This window comes from Pelodiscus sinensis, chromosome 16 (genome assembly GCF_052426305.1).
Source record: "Pelodiscus sinensis isolate ZL-2025 chromosome 16, ASM5242630v1, whole genome shotgun sequence".
In the NCBI taxonomy this organism is placed as follows: Eukaryota; Metazoa; Chordata; order Testudines; family Trionychidae; genus Pelodiscus; species Pelodiscus sinensis.
The window spans coordinates 40,413,295-40,433,445 of record NC_143067.1 but is presented as its reverse complement, the minus strand read 5'-3'; the positions used below and the strand labels follow the sequence as shown (position 1 = coordinate 40,433,445).

At 42.0% G+C, this 20,151-nt stretch overlaps 1 protein-coding gene across 16 annotated transcripts in view; it reads right to left on the bottom strand.

The window, feature by feature from the left end:
* Nucleotides 1-20,151, bottom strand: part of PURA (purine rich element binding protein A) — a 45,633-nt gene that overhangs the window by 19,751 nt on the left and 5,731 nt on the right. For 5 of the 16 annotated variants that reach the window (XR_016346990.1, XR_016346992.1, XR_016346993.1 and 2 more), the window contains exon 2: nt 757-20,151. Coding sequence is in view for 1 of the 16 variants with exons in the window: in XM_075900101.2 (XP_075756216.1) it covers nt 19,128-20,042 (915 nt within the window). In the remaining 15 variants the exon portion in view is untranslated. The other 11 variants (XR_016346995.1, XR_016346996.1, XR_016346997.1 and 8 more) reach the window with 6 other exon arrangements.

Sequence of the window (20,151 nt, the reverse complement as noted above, 5' to 3'; positions counted from 1 at the left end):
CTTTGATTTGTTCCGAGACCACAAAACCAACCAAGATAATGAAACACATCCAGGAAGAAATTTACAAATTGTGCTGCATCTCCTTAAAGGGACATTGTTCAGCTGAACTGCTATAGAAAATAAGTCTTGCATTATGCATGCTGTAGATAGTTAAAATTATTTTTTTTTTAACTTTTTTTATTTCACATGTTCTGGAGAGTGAAATTTGGCTGGCCTGTTGAGTCAGCTTCATTTTCTATTCCTTTGCTAGCTTCTGTCTCTTCAGTATGAGCACAATGCAGTTGTGTTTGGTTGCAAACATTATAAAGAGGAGTTTAAATACTCCCAACTCCTCTTTTTGGTTTTTATGAATAAAAATTTATTTTGTCAAATGTATTTCTACCCAGTTTTTTTTTTTTTAATAACCAGAAAATCTAAACTTTGGGTCTAAACAACAATGTCCTTTTAAGTTTTGAACATTTCACTATTTGATTATTCTCTCAACTTCAAAGCATATTTTTATGAAGTTTAAAAAAAAGATCATGTTCAAATTGTTTTTCCCTTTACCTCTTGCAAGAGAGAATTTTGATTTTTCTAGTGAATACTTTCAGATAAGTACTATGAATAAATATATTTAAACAGAACTACACACACTATTGTGAAGTACAAGTCTCCTAAGTATAAACATTTAGGGGTTTTCTCTGAGCACCCACCACCAGTTTACACAAGCTCCGATAGTCTGAAAAATAAAATTTCAAATTTTTTTTGGAAACCTACCAGTAATTTGTAAATTACATCTACATTACCGACAGATGTTCTCTAGGTCCCGTAAATTCCCTTTTCGGTAGTGCAGAGGAGAAAAACTAGGAAGAAAATTTTGTACCTTTCAATTACCTGAGAGATCACATAATTTATATTAAATGGGGGAGGATAGAGAGGAAATGACAACTGACCTTATAAACAAAGGTATGTTTAGGGCTTCTGATTTCAGGAATAAACCGATATTTACTGGTAAAAGTCTGCCAAAAAACAAAAACAGAAACACAGGATTACTGGTAAATATTGGTTTATATGGAGAAAAAAAAATGTCATTGTGTTCCTGATTTCCATACGTTAAACTTCTATAGTTCTAAAGAATTTCACAGTAGGGGCGGATAGGACAGTTTCAAATTGAACTGCTGAGCACCCATGGGCCTGCCCCTTATCTAACAGATTTTTATTTTGGCAAAGTGCCCCAAACCAGAAGCCTCATGTTGAAATAAAACTATATATCTCCTTCTGAACCCTCCCACCCCCCACTTTCCAAAACACTGTAGTTAGCACTCTTGGAAGATGACTGACTGACGGGACCTGGGAAACTGATGCCCTTTTCAGAATGACTTAAAAGAAATTCACTTGTACATCGTATGGCATCTCATTGTCCTGACAACTGCTTGGATTTCAGACTCTGGGATTCTGTTATCCCACCACATGAGATATCATAAAATATACAATATTTATCTGACTTCAAATAAAGAATTTTCTTATAAGTGGTTATAAACCCTTTCATTTTATTTACATGCTTATTTATTTCCAAAAATAAAGAGTTGGTCCACACTGGACATGAGAAGAAGAGTTAAAAGTTTAACATCTAAACAAAGTACAAAGTACAAGAAGTTCCAGAATTCGGTGGTTGAGTCAAACCACAGAAACATATGACATGAGCCACTGACACATTTTTACATAGCATTATATTCTCAATAGTATTTACAAATGTAAGGTTAAGATGACTAGAAACCTCAATGGAACAGAACAATGTGTCATGGCTAAAAAGAAACAACAGCTTTATAATAACCTAAATACAAAGGAAAAACAAAACTTTACATAATGTTTGGACAAAAAAAAAATTCCTCATTTAATTTTTCTGGTAGTCAAAATTTAGGATTAAAGTTTATGACATCTTGAATACTGACTACATTTAACTTCCTAAACACAAACTTAACAGCTACAGTAAACCAGCTCACCAAGTATGTGAATGGCATTACAAATAGAGATTTCTTTATTTATTGTACCTTTTAAGATACAAGAATGCGTGTGGCTGAAATACAAAATACCGTGGCACTACAGAAGGGATTACACTCCACCAATGAGCCTGTTTACAAACTGGCCATTTTTTTGTTTATATATTTAACTCGTGAAACGTATTAATCTTACTAGGCATTACATACACATGCATGGGAGAACATACACTGGGACAAGAACTGCAGAGAACTTGGACCTTTTCAAGTTTCAAGGTCACCCTCATACATGTAATTCTTACAGGAGTCAGACCACTAAGGACCATTACACAGAGGAAAGCCCAAGCAAATGAAGCTTTACTCTGAGAGACGTGAGCTGAAGCGCAGTGGAAGGAATCCGCTTCCAAACATACACTCCTGGATGCCTATGCTGTCAACTCCATGTTATTTGATTCGGATGAAATTAGCACTTTGCAGCCTGCTGACCCCCCTCCCACGCTGATTTTGGTCTTTGAATATGCACCCACTGAACATGCCTCCATCTTGCCCAGTTTTTTCCCTAGCTGCAGCATTAGGGTCAGACACTACTGGATACGTGTCCGCCCCAATAAGTCACATTCCTTCCTGCACAGATTCTCTACTTTGTGGCATTCTTGCCAGAAAAGTGCAGTTTGGCCTTAAAGCAGATGGGGAAAGGAAATACGTACCCCCTTTTGCTTGTCTTTACGGTCGCTGAAAAAGATCTAAAAGAGTTTTGTTTTCAAATGAAGGTTTATATTCCTACCTGTTTTATATTAACAATTCAGGTCGTGTCTACCTTGCGTTTCCTGGAAGACTGCAGAGGATTAGGGACTGAGTAGATTTATGGCATCAGCTATCTTGGAAATGAAATCTGATCAATTAAGGAATTTTTTTCCCCCACTCAGACTACTTAAAACTTTTATTTTTAAATCTAACACCTACTTGTCTCAGACATCTAACAGCTGAAAAACCCCTGACGAGACAACATCCCCATCATGATATTATTTGAGTGCCTACCAAGTTTTTTAAAAACAGAGTGATTTTTTTCCCTCCCTATTCCAGCCCCCATTTAAGAGCTGAGAATGCTCCCAACCCACATCCGTGGGTCCTCCGACAGAGACCCACAACAGATAAAATGCGGGAAAAAAGACTTGACATCCCTGTATATATTATGTGGTGAAAAACATAATATATACACAGCATTTTCCCCTCTTCAAACCTTTGGCACTCAGACTAAGCTCAAGCCAACGTGTAGACAAGTACAGAATCCCATTTATAGAGCCCCAACAATAACTGTGAAGTATTTGAACTACAATATTTGAAGGCAGATCGACTTAATACATTTGAAAAAAAAGTAGTAATATTACAAATTAAATGCCTGCTCTAAAAATACCTCAGAATAAAAACAGGCTTGTCGTCGTATAACTTGACATACAATCTAGAAAATTAAGAATTACCACTATTACTAGACCAGGCAATACAATCATCAATGCAAGAAGGTCTTTTCTGACTGGTCTATACACATTTTTCTAGCTAATCCCAGATTAAAACATAACCAATATGAAAACTTGAACTGTGAAAGGCTTGAGCCTGCAGAGCCTTTGATCGTCAGGGGACTCTCCCTCGGCTCAGTGCACATACGAAGGATCAGAACTCAAATCATTCAACAGCAAGCACGGTAGATTACAGGATCTTCCTATAGCCAACTGCTGTCAGGCAGGCAAAATGGGTTCTATGTTATGCAACTTTGCAAACCTGATGATATACTTTAAGCTACAAATTGTGAGGATTATATTGAAATTAATGCTTGGGGGGAAATCTGCTTTTTTCCAAAAACTAAAACTTTCACTGGGTAACTGCCAACTCATCAAGGAGAAAAAACAGGAAAGTCCTGGAGACCTATTAAACTACAGTATTAAAAACAATGAAGCTTTAAGTGTTTAATACACTCTGACCTCAGAACATTGCTCAGGCACTCAATCTGGAATAAAAATCCAAGCAATTAAGAAAGCCTCATGGGCTACAACATGGGAAGGATCCAAATTACAACTAATGTCAGCGTTTTATATGCTCACCAAGTGCCTTAGCAGGTAACAGAGTTTATTTGTGGCCCAACAATCACAGACTGGAGTAATAAAGTGAACTGGAAATCAGTAGTCGTCCTAATCCAATACGCTGTCTGCATAGAGAGTGTTCCCCATTTTCTATGCCATTCTTCATGCATCCTACGTGCTTTTAAACCCAAAAACATAGCCGAGGGATTGCAAGTTATTTCTTCCACTGAACTTTTTTTTGGGGGGGGGGGGGGGGGGAAGGAGAGGGCATTACTCAATATTCAGTTCCATCTGCCTAGTCTCCTTGCTTTGCCAGGCCCCGCTTATATTCCTCAGCCTTCTCAAGGCTTGGGTAACCTACATAGCCCTCCTGTTCCCCCTCCTAACTCATCAGTTAACACATTAAACGTGGGCTCTGATATTGAACCTTCAGGCACCCAACGTTAACCTTGTTCCTATGACGAAAGTATCCGATTGTTTTCTGTTCCTTAGCCAGTTTCTCATCCTCCCAGACTGAGGTTTTCTCCTGAACCACAATCTAGTCAGGGAGCTCAGGATGGTTTTCCTGGTCTGTCAGCAGCCACAGCAGCCCTGAGAGCTGTCTCGGAGGCCTGTACATACAGTAGAGCAATGGGAAAACACAAGCACACTCCACTCCCACAGCCAGCGGGAACTGAGAACTCTCCCAGGCTGAGGGAATTCTCAGGTGGCCACTTTGGCCCACGATCCTGATCACTGTGTGCTGCCAGAGTGGTACACAACGGCCAGAACAAGCAAGATAATCTGCCCCCACCTCCAGACACTACTTTCCTCCCACCCTCTACTCAGTTTCCTAAGTAGCTTCTTGGAGGAACTGACGAAGGCTTTATGATATCCAAATACATTAGGTCAGCTAGTCCTACGTTACCCTCTGGTTTGCCGATGTATCCGAAACATCCTTGTAGATTATTAAAGGTGCAGTTTTCCTTCGCAGAAGGCAGGCCGGTGTGGCCCAATCGTGTTCCTCTAGATGTTTTATTTCAACTAGTCTGCCTGGTACTGAAGTAAACGTCTTTGGTTTGTAATTCCCAGGCTCACCCGTAATGTCTTTCTTAAAAAGAGGTACAATATTGCCTACTGTTTAGCCCTCTAAAGTAAATGCCTCATTAGGATCTGTATCCTAATTAGCAACTCAGCCTTTTCATTCCAAAGTTCCTTCAGAAATCTTAGATGAACTCTGGTCTTGGTCATCACGGGTCTTTAATTTATTAGCTTGTTCCAGCAGCTCCTCTTTGGACACTTCCGTCCAATCAAACAAGGAAAATGAGGTTCTCTTAAAGAGACGATCACGTTCAGGTATCTCAAAACTCTTCTCTGCATCAGTTTCACTGCACAAGTCACTCAGCTTCTCTGCAAAATCCTCATGGGCCTTCGTTGCTCCTTTTACAGCCTTATACCTCAGTGAGCTCAAATTTCATCATAGCCTTCCTGCCTCTAAGACACTTCAGGTTGCATTTTCTCTAGCTCTTCAAAAACCCTCAACCCTCCTAATCACCGTTTTCCATGTTACCTGCCATAGGTTTCTAGCCCCTTCACCTGGGTTGGGCTTCCATTTTCAGAAAGATACTAGTGTGATTCCAGGAACTCTTATACCTTGCCATTTAACCATACTAATTTGTGCCTGACTCCCTGCTTTCTTTTAACTTCAGATCCGTGGCTACCTTCTTGGATCTTTATGAGCTTTGTGATACTTAACTGTCATCTTTGCCGAGTCTAAGGATTTTACCTCCCTCCCTTTTGATGTTAGAGTCTTTTTTATTAGAATCCTCATTTTCCTGAAATTTTCTTTTCCTAAATTTAGTATTACTAGGTTGGTTTTAGGTATTCCTTAATGGCTGAACTATATTTCTTAAATCAATGCCTGTGCATTATTTAATCCTAAAATCAAGAATCTCTTTGGAATAAACTGCTACAGGAAGCAATCATTTAAGGTGTCAAGAAATTACTTCTCCAAATTGTGCTCTATTGTAAGACCTGACCAGTTCATACATGGGTAGCTGAAATAACCCCTTATTACAGTTTTATGAAGAATCAACTGCCTCTTTCTCTCTTTCAACAATGAATAGTCAATAGTCTCTTCCTGACCAGGAAGACAGTAACGTACTTGTGCATTTGTATCTTTATGACTTGGGACTTGTCTCTATGCAGATTCTAATATATGTTGTTCGATTCCAGTTCTCTCAGATTTGATGGAAATGTTTTAGGTACAGAGTTACTCCATGGTCTCTATTACTTAGTCTCTCCTTGTTCTATTTTTGTATAGCCAGGTATCACAGCATCTCTGCTCCTTAGGATTCCACCATGTTTCAATAATGCCTATCACATCAAGGCCCTCTTCCATTGCTGGGCATTCTAGCTCATCTATATGTAAGCCTCTCGCACTGGTACAAAACACTTCTAATTTTTATTGCTGGCGGTATGCCTAGTGCTTACTTAACTCCTTCATCTGACACCCTGTCCTTTTCTAGGCTGTACTGCTGCAGTCTCAGCCTGCCTTTGCTATATTTTCCACTGCAAATTCTCTCCTATATGCAGAGATTCCATTTTATCACTGACAACCCAAGCAGATGCCCTAATCCGGTCCCGCTGCTCCACTGCGCCCGTCAGCGTTCCCTCAGCTCCTCGTTTAATCTTCCCAAAACCTCATCAGCTTCCTATGTCACTGGTCTGGTATCACTTGGGATTAAAGCAGAACCCAATCGATCAGCTAGGCCAGCTTTACCCTCCAAAGCTCCTCAGCACCTAATTTATTTACCCTCCATACTTTCTGCAATCTCTTCTCAGCCGCCCATCTCCAAAGTGCCTCCATGCCTTGCAACATGCAAAGCCTGCTACGACAGCATTTCAGAAAAAGGTACCCCCAACATCCTAAGCATATATATTGCTGAAGCAAGATCTTAATGAAGTGTGATCAAAAGACCTATCCGCACACTGAACTACATAAACTGGCCAAACGCCTCTTTCCTAGGTATCTACATGTAGATTTCCAAACACCTCCACATCATGGATTCTAGTAAGTACCACAACCACAAGCTTCTCCCCAGCACTCGTCAGAAGTTTACCTAGGTGTCTGTTATCTGTGCAGCTGAGAAGCAAGTCAGCAGATGGCTCTCACAGTAGCCATGCATTTGGCTATCCATAGTTCTAATGATCTGCTTCTCTGCCACCAGATAGTCCCTCTACGGCTCACAACTATCTTCTGAAGGGGCCCACTCTGGTGTGCGAAGAACAGTCTCTTCTCTATCAAAGGTAGAGCCTCAAGGGTTTGCCCCTCCACTCTGCCTTGCCGCTCACCAGCCATAAGCCAGGCTTCCTCAAGTGGAGGACTGATGAAGCCAAAGCGGAGATAATAGAACCTGATTTACAACGTCTACAGATGCTGGTTTTGTCTGTAATTCCATCTCTCTCCTCCGCCTTGCAGGGTCTTTGGCTTCCAGATGCTGAACTGAGGCTCCAAGGACTCCCAGTTCCTGGCACTGCTTGTACAGATGTGTCATTTATCTACAAGGCAAGCAAGCCATTCTGTCCCCAGTGCAGTGATCTCCATAGTTAATCTGTTATACCTCCATAATCAAACTAAGGATTATGACTGTTCCTAGTTACTAAGATTTATCTTTCAGTGACAACCATGCCCAGGTCCAGTGGCTTTATTTTGGGCCACCAACCAAAGGGTTTGATTCAGCACACAAGTTACGGTATAGCTCTGCAACACCTGCAGAAACCAATTTCCCAGAACTTTTGTTGCCTAATGCAGCATGGAAGTCCAACATATTTTTGCTGAATCAAGCTCTTAATGCAGTGTGATCAAAAGGCCTATCTGCAAACTCCACTACATACACTGGCCAAAAGTCATTACATATCAGTTTTAAATATTTAATTCACAAATATTAATTGCAGAAAATAGCTTGCAGGCCAGAGAGGGGCAATAATTTTTGAAGGAGGGTGGTGGTAGGGGGGGGGGGGGGAACTCTACAAAAATCTGAAAAGTGATCCAGGGCTGTACTTTTCCATGATATTAATGGGGGAGGTATGGAGTCTGGGATGGAGGTTGGGTGAATAAGGGAGCTTGGGGAAAGGGACTGTGGTGCAGAAGAGGGTGTGGGATCTGCGAGGGAGTTTGGGTAAAAGAGGCGGTTGTGACCTGGGGCAGGGGATTGGAGTGCAGGGTCTGGGAGGGGGTATGGGTGTAGGAAGGGAGGGCATGGATTTGGGTTATGTTGGCTATGGATGTAGGAGGAGGGGAGAGGTTTGGAAGGGCCTAAGGTGCCAGATGCGGGCTCTGGCCGGGAGACTTACCTAGGTGACTCCCAAGCAGCAGCTCAGCAGGTTTCTCAGGTAGGTTCCCTGCCTGCCCTGCCCCCACACAGGCTGTGTGTGGCTGTGAATAATTGCGAGGCTGAGGGGAAGGAAGGATACTTCATGTGTTGTGTGCTCTTCCAACAGGCAGTTCCCATTGACTAGAAACTGGCCAATGAGATTGTGCTAGGGGGCAACATGCTAAGCCTCTCCCCCGGGCTTGCAGCTGTTCAAAGACAAACAGGGCCCCTGCAGCTGCTTTTCTGAGCAGCTTTTGAGGCAGGCTGAGGGCCTGCCTGAGGCTCCTCGCTGGCCTGTGGGCCGGATGCGGCCCGTGGGCTGTATTTTTTGCCCAGCCCTGTTGTAATCCATCACCCTGCAACACTGCCATGCAGTGCTGAGACAAAATCCACATCCATTGTTTTCTGTCTGGTCTTGCCTTTAACAAGCATGCCCCAGGAGTAACAACTCCACCATCTTAGTCTATAGACAAGTCATTAAAAAAAATCCCTCTTACGAAAACCTGAAAGAAAACACCATCTAATCCTCCTCAGGTGCTATTCCCCTCCCCCCGCTCCCCCACCACACAGCGTTCATATAGACTAGCATTGCTCCATTAAAAATTCAACATTCTGATAAACTGATGGCAAGTTATGGACTCTTCTACTCATCTTATTGGAAGTTATAATACCACCCCCCAAAAGCCATAGAGTGTAAGGCCAGTAAGGACCACCAGCTTATTCTGCATAGTACAGTACAACCATCTTCATGCACCCTTCTTAAAACAATCCAGTCCCCAAAATCTTGACAGCTTGCCCAGAAATGGAACCACTAGCTGTGCTGGACTGATGCAGAAAGCAGATTCCACAGACATGAGCTGCTCTCTGAAGACAGGCTGCCCAACATCCAATCCTCAGGACTGTAGCAGGGGCTTCTGGATTTGAGCCCCTCCGCTGATCTCCAGTCACGTGGGATCATAGAAGGAAAAAGGCAGACATTGACAGAATGGGTCCCCAGCATTGATAGGCCTTCTGAATACCCAGTGAGGTTCACATGGCCAACACATCTCAAAGACCTGCAACAGGGAGTTACAGAAAGTCAGCGTTCTTGGCCATTGCTGGTGCCTAATCATCCAGAAGCAGTTGAGAACTTAATAATCCCGAAGGCAGTGAACCGGGGTCACAAAAACCAGAGAACCCTTACAAATAAGGGAAACTAAAAGAGCCCCCTGCCTAGTCTTCAAACCATTTACTCCAGCCAACAAGAATGATCTGAGTTTTGTATGAGCTGACCCTCTGCCGCTTTGTCTTTATTCAAGTCCCAGGCTCAGCTAGGCACTGGCTGCATGATATTGTGCCAGATTACATGGGACCAACACAGACATAGGTTTCACACATGCCTCACACCAATGACATCATCGGCTGCATTTCCTCACCGACCAGACCTACAACTCCTCCGTACACGGAACAAGAGGGCCGAGCATGACTCAGTGGACCACTTAGCACACATGACCAAGTACCGAGGCCATGGGATCTCTCAGAAAAAAGGGAACTGAGCCACTCAGGACAGATTTCATATGCTCATGCAGAGAGTCAACACCTCTTCCTGGCCAAGTGAACTAACAGATCTCTATTAATCAGCTAAGACAGGGGCGGCCAACCAGAGCCTGAGAGAAAGCCAAAATTTACCAATGTCCATTGCCAAAGAGACACAGCAATGTTGTCAGCACTTCCACCCCTTCCCCCAATCAGCTGTTTTGCGGCTGGCAGGAGGCTCTGAGTAGGAGCGAGAGCACAGAAGGTTCGGGGAAGTGGCGGGGGCCTTGGTAGAAGGGGTGGAGTGGGGGCAGGGTTTGGTGCAAATGTGGGCACCCCCCGGCACACTTGAAAGTTAGTGCCTGTAACTCCCGCCCCCTGCTGTCAGCACCTATGCAAGGAGCCACGTGTTAACTTCTGAAGACCTGCATGCGGCTCTGGAGCCACAGGCTGGGGGCCCCTGGGTTAAGACATCTGCCACCAGGCAGCCAGCAACATCCTACCCCCAGGCATAGTCTCAGTCTCTGTCAGGATTACCCCAGATTGGCATGGATCAAGATGACCCGAGGAATCCAGGTGCCGTTGGGACGGTTTTTCTACAGCCTTCTCCACAGACAATTCAAACTGGATGATAAAAGGAAAAGTTTGTCAGCATCAAGATTTTTGTTTTGAGCCAGGGCCTAATCATTTTGGTAAGAGAAGTGGGCACTTCAACAGAAGTATCACTTAGCGGACCCTGCCAATCAGCTCTTAGAACAGCCTTCACATTGTCCTATTGGCTCTCACTAGCCAAGAGGGTTCCAAATTCGATCGAAGCTACAAGTTCTTGCCCAAAGCTTCCTCAGCATCCCTGTGGTCAACAGTCGAGGCAAATTAGCCTCTTTCCTCAGAAGACTCCACCATGACATGGTGGGCTTAGTCCACGTCTTCCGTGCTCAGCTCTAATTCCCCTCATTACTGTGTCTCAGGAGCAAAACGCCAAAGAGAAGGCCATGTAGGGGCCTCCATTTCTCATAGCCAATAACAGAAGTGATGCTGAACCTACTGGTCATGAGCGGGACAACCAGCTAAAGAGTCAGCTGAGTACTATTACCTCCGAACAGGCTCCATCAGACCGAAGGGCCCAATCTGACAGGCTAACAAGCGTGGTGGGTGAGGAGGCCAGCGTATGACATCCATGCCTGAACTCCCCTAATCCGAGCTCAAAAACAAAATGGAAAAAGGAGGCCAGGAATTGACATGGAGACAAATAACTTACGACAGCCCCGGATGGTCATCAGGAAATGGCAAGGCAGCTGAGAAGAGAGATAATTTGCACACACAAAGAAATCGCCCCAACACAGGTAGAACTCCAGTCCTGTGCAAACTGCCCTCTACATACGACTTTTAGAACCACATTTTCTTCTGTTACACTGGTACAGCCATAGTGGCATCAGAGATACAGAATTGCTTCACAGAAGAGAATCCAGCCATCTCCCTTCTGTGCTCCTACACCTCACGGAGTTACTGCACATCAATTGCTACCTGATTTTTGAAGATATAGACCTGATATGCTCCCATCTCTCAACACTCCACTGTGCTGTTGGGTTTTACTAGAATTGCAGGTGGCAGAGTCGCGTATACCTTGTTCCCAATGAACTGTACAGCACCGGACTTCCGTAAATGGGACTATTTCCCCCTCTCACCATCTGGGACCTACCGTGTCACTCCTGCTTACCTACCAGTTTGTTGGGCAGGTTTTACGCTACCATGCAACTTGGGGGGAGGGATGCCGACATGCCAATCTCACAGCACGTCTGAAGTGGAGGTCATATGCATTGGAACGCACAGAATTCATCTTAGATTGATGAACAAATACCGACTAGGGACTCGCTGTCTGGGAAAGGGACTTTAGGCACTGTTCCACAACAAGTATTCCTCCTCCTCCCTTCACCCTGAGAACTTCCTCTGCGCCTTGCCAAGGTAACACTTCTGGAAAATATTGCCAAGGACTGTGGCAGAATGCAACCGTCTGTTCGGTAAGAGGACTGGTAACATGCATCTCCCCAGGAGCTATGCTGGATAGTGGTAAGACATTAAGTTTGAGAGCTGATGATAAATCTACTCTTTAATCTAGGCCGAAGGTGCTTGAACAATCTTCTTGCAGTTTTAGACCATACACCTTCTTCAAAGCCATCTAGGTCTGCTGGGCCATCTAGCTCTACTTCCTAATCCGGGTACCATCTAAATTGGGCCAGATCCTTCCAAGGACCACAATGATAGGCTCTCCCATGAAGGAGTCCAGAATTCTCTTGTGGCTATCTTCAAAGCAACATTTCAATGCAAAGTCTTTCTATTCGCTTTAGTATACCCCGCTCTCCTTTTTTATAACCTCTTCCAGTTCAAATGACTTGCTTTGCACCCAGATTGCAAACGATCCTGTTTCGGTTTCTTTTAGTTTCACACAATGCACTAGATGTGTGAAAAGCAACCCTAGAAAACAAATCCATCCTCTACCCTCAATTCCCCCTATACTTCTCTCACCACAATTTTAAGCGTTTGGGACTTGCTACAACTACCCGATTAGCCAGCAGAGAGTTTGGTATTCAGTTCCCATATGCCATGTAGGGCTATTACGAGTCATTACATAGATAAACTCAACACCTGACCCTCGTAATCTTCCCATGCTTTGTATTTCACTAATCATGGAATACATTTCAAACTGCTATATAAGATGACTTCATATGGCCTTCATGTACGCCTCTAATGCCCTGGTCATACAAATGACTATTTTCACAGTAACTAATGTACTTCATAAAACAAAAGCAGAGGGAGATTTAAAAAACCCAACACAAAGCAAGCCAAAGACAACTATCTAGCATGAACATGAGAGTGAGGAGATGAGTCACACTCATTTGAGAAGACCTGTCTGACCTATTCCTGGCTTCTCTACTCTCACACAAAAATTCCTTGCTGCCAAAATTTAAAGCAGCATTTTTCATTTGCATTCAGACCATTGCTCTCAGTAATTCCAAACACACAAGAGATTAGTTTTAAATGAACAATGCCAAACACGAAGTCCAAAGTTTAGATTCTGGCTAATAAAATGTCTAAATATCAGGTTTAGAGAAGTTCATTATATTAAAAATACATGAGCAGTTAAAAAAAAGATGACACCTCGGTGCCATGTTTGCAACCCACACAAAGCTTTTTGTATAATGGCAGAGAACCAGAGAGTGTTAAACTGACTGAAAGCGAAGTGAACCTAGCCAGTGTAAAGGGACACCATTAATCTCGTTTAAGTTACCTTTCATTTTACAAGCAACATGCAAGGTTCCCACAGCTGAACGATTAGAGAAAAAGACTGACTGTTTTGACAAAAAGGACAAATGATCATTTTGACAGCACTGTGTGTGCAGCTTCACTGTCACACTACCAAAGCTATCCTCCGTTTCCTCCGTTTTTGTGGGGCAGGTTAAAGAGTAAAAAGTTTTATTAAGTACAGAGAGAATATTTTAAATAATAATAAAAGATGGTTGTTAAGCACATGAACTGGCAGGAAACTCAGAAGCAGAGATAGAACCTTCAACCACTTGAGCTGTCAAAATTTAGACGTCAAAATTGACCGTGACTTTTTAACTACCCAAACTGAGTTAACTGCAAAAAAGTAGACAGCTAACATGGGAGAGGAAAAGTGAAGGTGGAGTAAACCAGGAAATTTTAAAAAGTTAATGTATTAGCATAACTGATTTTAAATAATGATTTTTAATTTTAAAAAAATCTTGACAGTATTCATTAAAACTCTCCGGAATGAATGTCAGCAAATCCCTGACCTTTCTGAAAACTACCATGAACTAGTAGTAGGTTTCTGAATGAGTAATCTAATTTCTAACTAGCTGATCATATACCAATGCTCATTTTCTACAAACTGAGCTGACAAAAGACAGAAAATTCAGCACTAAGTTATACCGAGTTTTCATGTTTTGCACAAGTTCCCAAGCAGTATAAACCTGTTTTAAAATTCTTGTACATCAATGTCAGGATATTCACCTCCATCCCCGACAACTTTACAAATAACAGGAACAAGTCAATCAGATTTGGTATATGCCTTGAAATGGAAAGTCTGGACTTAAAAAAAATAATACTTGTGAAAGTTGCTGAATCCACTGAAGTCCCCAATCCAAAATGGTTAGCGTATTTTTTGCTTAAAAAGCTTTAAATGTTTATCTTTAAGAATTTGAAACAGGGGAGACTTTTGAAGGAGAAGAAACATGTAAAGGTGCAAAAATATAACATGGTAACCTTGTAAGGCTTTGAGGAGACTAAGCATTTTTTCTTCTTAAAGGCCAGGAAAAAAAATCCAAGGGTCAGTTTAAGAGTTTACAGGTACCGGATTACATAAAGATGGATGCATAATGTCAAGAAGCACAATCAAGAACTTCAGATTTGAATTATTAAAAGTTGTATGTGTTAGCATTAGTTAAAAATGCATATCTACCAAATCGTCACTGACTAACAGTAAAAGTAACTTGGATATGAAAAATCATTTCAATTTATGTCAATATTTATCCTTTTTCTCCCTCATCCCACTCCATTCCTCCCCAAATTCACAGAGGAGTAGCTATGTTACTCTGTAACTGTAAAAACAATGAGCAGTCCTATGGCATCTTACAGACGAACATGTATTAGGTCATGAGCTTTTGTGGGTAAAACCTACTTTAAGGTGCCACAGGACTGCTCCCCAAATTCAGTTTACTTTTTTCTTGGGAGACGTATAGCACCACTGCATTAGAACGTACAAGAAATGAAAACAGTGAGTACAACCAATAGAGATCCATTGACTTTTTATTACAAATTTACTTGATCATGTGGCTTCAAAAAGTTTAAATCAATACCCTATTTTCTGTATGCTAGTACAAAGCAAAATCTATTTTACAAATTAAATACCTAAAAATTTGACAAAAATAAAGTTTTATGGAAAACAGTTATAAAAATATTAAATCCTCTTAAGGTAAGAGGATATATTCCCTCCCCACCCCTGCAGTCCTGTTATACAATATTAATGTTCATCATTTTTAGAATAGGTAGGTATATTTTGCTGTTAGCATACAAAAGTCATACTAATAGCTTTATTTGTATATACTCCAGTTAGTGCATCAATGCCATCTGATTGTAATATAATCAACTATCTTTAATTGAATCCTAATTTACATTGAATAGTTTGCATAGTTTGAAAGGGATAAAGGTCATACTATAGCTAATCATAAAAAGAGTGGTTACAGAGCTGTTTTAAAGGCAACAAAGTAATTGCTCCCAAATAAAGTTATAGGCCTGCTCTAGACAGGGGTTAAAATTACCAGCAGCTTTCTGCTTTGCCTGATATGATCGTTATATCTCACTAGTCAAAGTGGACAATCTTTCTACTCTTTAGATGTCTGAGAAGTTCTTCGTAAACTGCTAATTTTGCGCTACTTCCCAAAGAGTGCTACGCTGAGCAAATTTCAACCCCTGCAAGGGATACTCCAAAAAGTGACACTGTCAAGTATTTTTTTAAAATAAAAGGTTTACATTTTGAAAATTCTCCATTGTGTAGGACAGGACGCCTTCTGAGAAGTTTGAAAATAAAACGCCCACTCCTTACCCCTATACCACATTTTTCTATTTGGCAACAGCTGAATCTCTCCTCCCCTCCCCCCACTCCATTTCATAGGGCGCAAAAGCCAACTTGGCTTTATTTGTAAGCTTCTATGTTGTCACAGGCCTCTTCAATGATTTCGGCACAGTTCTGGTTTGTTAGTCAGCTTTTGCTCCCCTTGTGGCTGGATGGCTGCCTTTTGCAGCAGAAGCAGAACAATAAATAAAAGGCATGAATCAACAGTGGCTAATTTTTTTATTTAATTTCTCAGAGACAGAGCATTAATTTTTTTTTAAAACAAAAAAAAAAAAAAGAACTTAGAATCTGGAGGACATTCTCCATTAGATTATAAGCGCTTTAAAGAGAGGTCATGTTTTAATTATAAATTACTTGACAGTGTCCCTTTAACTTAAAAATAAACGAATGTCAGTATTGCAATGAATTTCAAGTTTTCTTGCATTTAGTCATATAAAGTAGTTTTATCATCCTCTTGGACCTTTTCTACAAGACATTTAAAAGCATATCATCAAGGAAAATATAAGGCATACTTTTCAGGAATTAAATTTCTTGGCACATTTGAGCATACTGTCTTTTTAGAACAACACATATGGTCAAATATACCATTACCTTTATTTGTCTAACATTAAACAGGGTTTTCCAACTGTATTTTGTTTTAAATACTGAGATAAAGAACCTTGGTAAAGTACCGAGCACCTCAGGGAAAAAAAAAAAAAGAGATGCTAAATAAAATAAAGAAAAATCCTTTACAGTCATTTAGTCGTTCATCCATATCATTTATGAATTCCTAGAATATCTGGATGTGGATTTAATTTAAAACAAAAAACAAAACACTGACCACAAGTTCTCAGACACTGTTACAACACTTTGCTAAAACTGTGTTAAGCTGTAATGGTATGAATGGAACTGCACAACCCATGCACTTCTTCACCCAATCAGATCCCATGCAGAATCTGAATTTTACAGGTAAAGATTTCCCTTTAGTCAATGCTGACCCTGGGGAAAAAGCCTATATATTTAACAAAGCTTACATTAACTCAAAACTAAGGAAGGACACTTTGCAGTATTTTCACTGACTCACACTACTTATTGCTGATAACGTAGAACACTTGTAACTATGAGCAATGTGTGTCAATCTGCAGTATAGCTTTGAAAACTGTAGTAAACTGTAGAACCAAGACATAGTCCAGTAGCAATACCAAAGCAATTAACTTTCCTCACTACATCTAGCAGCATGGAGAATGCAGTCCTTTCCACCTCACAGTTAAAGTACAATAAATGAAACTGCTCATCAAACCCTCCAATTAAAAAAGGCAGGTTATTAGACATTTACGTGCAATTGAGAACCATTTCAAATGTCACATTATGCACTATGAAAGCTTATTTTTACTATCCGGAAACAGGAAAAGTGCATCTTAATGAAGCAATTTAATAAATTTCCAGTGATTGTTACAGAAACAAATCCTCAACTTTTGTACTGTCATCCTGTATTTAACTTTCTATGAATACTACTAGCAAACTCTTCTAAAGGGAAATGCGTGCAATGGAAATAGCTTTTGACACTCGCAGTACGTCTCCAAAACCAGAGAACTATATTTTTAATGAAAAAGAAAAAAAAGCAGCAGAAAATAAAAATCTTTTAAACAAACTTTTTTCTCCTCTTCTAGGCCCGATCCTTTACTTCCTGTTCCTATAGATGGTGTCTTCTACATACAGCAGTTAGGTCTACATGGTTAAATCTGTCAAGATGTTAAGAAAAATGATTGCATCCCAGTAACTTTTGAGTTGAACAAGACTCTTGTTTTTCCCTAAATGTTTTCTACAGAATTGCAACCAGAAAATTTACTGTTTAAGGCATCTTTTATAACATTTTCTCTTCACTCATGATGATAGTCATGCAGCAGTTTAATGATAAAAATATATTAATATTTTACTATACAGCAGCAAGAAGTTAGTCAATTAAAAGCACACAAACATTTTTAAAAGAAAAACCTGTAAAAAGTCTATTACTACAAATATTTCAATTTGGAGAACACAATTTGACAAATTAGTGTTCTGCTAGGTTCTGCATTTTCATACCCTACGCTTTTTACTATCTCACAAGTACATATTTTTGATAGAAGGCTTGTACAACTTGGGGGTCACAACTATATTTATAATGTATGTAGCCAGTATAACTAGCACCACAGCTACATGGAAATCCTTTACATACACCATCTTGGCTTTCACTTTTAAATGAAACTCATAATTCATGGCTCAGTAGGATTACTCTATAATTGTGTTGCACTGATTTCTATAAACAGGCCTACATAAGTTAATGGCACTGGCACAAATCAAAGTATAGGTTCCGACCTTTTACAAGTTTAGGAGCTAGTGCTAGTGCCAGTGACCACACAAAAGACTCACTACCTGTTGTCCAAAAACAGGTTTACTGGAAATTGCTGCACGTCAGGTAAGTACTTTAAGTACACATAATAAAAAAAATATATTATGAACAATACAAGTACATCTCATATACACAATAATGACAATACGCCTACTTAGTTGTAAACCAAACAGGTGCAGAAAAATATTATGGGAGGAGATTCTTTACTTTTTGTTTTGTTTTTACTATTTGAATAACTTTGGTTCAAACGTAAAAATCACAAGTTAGCAAATTTCATTTAAATGCCTTTTTTAATAATTTTTCTTCATGTTCACAGAAGTTTCACTGACCATTTTTATATGTTTAAGGTCCAGATGCAATGCATATTGTATAAAAGAGAGCACTTATTGTTTACCTTGCATGAATTAAACCTACGTACCTTTTAACTCTACGAACTTCTGCATAACATTTAGACAAAGCTCAGACACACAGCATGCCTAGCCCTCATATATATACACATCTCTAATCACAGGTATATAGGGTGTCAAATATACTATAATAACCTCCATGTAAGGTTTGAAATTTGGTAACAAAATGAGAAGAAAAAACTAAAAATATTATTTTACGTGTTCTAAAATATCTCTTTTTTTTGTGCTAAAGTCAAATGTTAGCTCAACATGAAAAGGACTTTTTTATATAATTCAGCAATATTATAATCTTGACCATTTTTGCAAACACTTTTAATAATAATAGCTTAAACGTGTACAAAAGTTCTTGGTTAATTAGGGAAATAAACACTCAGTTCTTTATATTTTTTTTTAATCAAGTAGGAAACACAGTTCATATATAATGTTATTACTTTTTTTGTTTTTTTTTTTTTTGTTTTGTTTTTAGCAGCTGCTTACTGTTTTATATGGTGGATAAAGTGGAGGAACATCCAGCGATGGGTGGCCAGTCGGAGAAGTTGCTGAGCTGTCAGTTTGTGGAGGTTGGTTGAGTGGGTGGTGCTCCCTTGGAGTTATTAACAGGTACAATTTTTTTTGTTGTTTTTTCGTTGGTTTTACTTTTTTTTTTTGTATTTCTCTCTCTCTCTCTCTCTCTCTCTGGTTCTGTGTCTGGGGTTCTCTTTATTACAGTATAAGTCTGTGTGTGTGTGTGTGTGTGTCTCTGTGCAGCAGGCAGGGAGGCAGCCCAGGAGCCAAGTCGGGATCAATCCTCCTCCGGCTCGTCGGCCTGCAGCAGGGCTCCGGGGGGCCCGGCGGCGGCGGCGCTGCTCTCCGTCTCCGCCTGCGGCTCGGGCCCGGAGGAGGCGGCGGCGGCGGCCCGCTTGTCCCGCTGCTTCTCCTGGATCTTCTTCATCTCGTCCGAGTACTTGCAGAAGGTGTGGCCGAACTTGGCCCACACCTTGTAGGGGACGGTGATGGAGTTGCGGTAGGTGGGCTTCACCTCGCTCACCCGCATGAACACGCCGTACTTGTTGGAGCCCACGTCGAAGAAGAAGCGCTTGTTGTCCACAGTCAAGGAGGTGCCCTCGGGCAGCTCGGCCGGCTCCTCCTCCACGCCGTAGTCGTCGATGAGCTTGGCCAGCGCGTCGCGGAACTCGATGAGCCCCTGGGCCGGCAGCGCGATGGTCTGGCCCTGCGTGGAGCCCAGGCCGGGCCCGCGGTTGACGGTCTGGCGGACGCGCAGGAAGCGGCCGCGCTGGTTCTCCTTCAGATCCATGTAGTACTTGCGGTTCTCGCGCACCAGGAACTCGCTCTTCAGCGCCCGGCGCGGCTCGTCGGCGGCCTGCGCCAGCTCGGGCGGCTGGCTGGGGCCCAGCTGCGCGTAGTGCTCGATGAAGTCGCCCAGGTAGTCGCGGAACTCCACGGCCACCGACATGGAGAGCGTGAGGCGGCTCTTGTTGCCGCCCGCGCCCACCTCGGCGATCTTGAGGAAGCGGCCCTTGGCGTTCTGCTTGACGTCCAGGTAGAAGCGCTTGTTCTGGATGTCCACCCGCTTGGAGGCCAGCTCCTGCGTCTCGTGCTGCAGGCCGCCCCCCGGCCCCCCGGAGCCCGGCCCCCCGGCGCCCGCCGCGCCCCCGCCGCCGCCGCCCTGCTCGCTGCCACTGTCTCTGTCCGCCATGATGCCGCCCGCCCGCCGGCCGCCCGTCCGCTCGCTGCCGCCTCCCTGCGCCGCCGCCGCCGCCGCCGCCGCAACCCCCTCAGCCACCAGCCGGCCGCTCTCGCGAGAT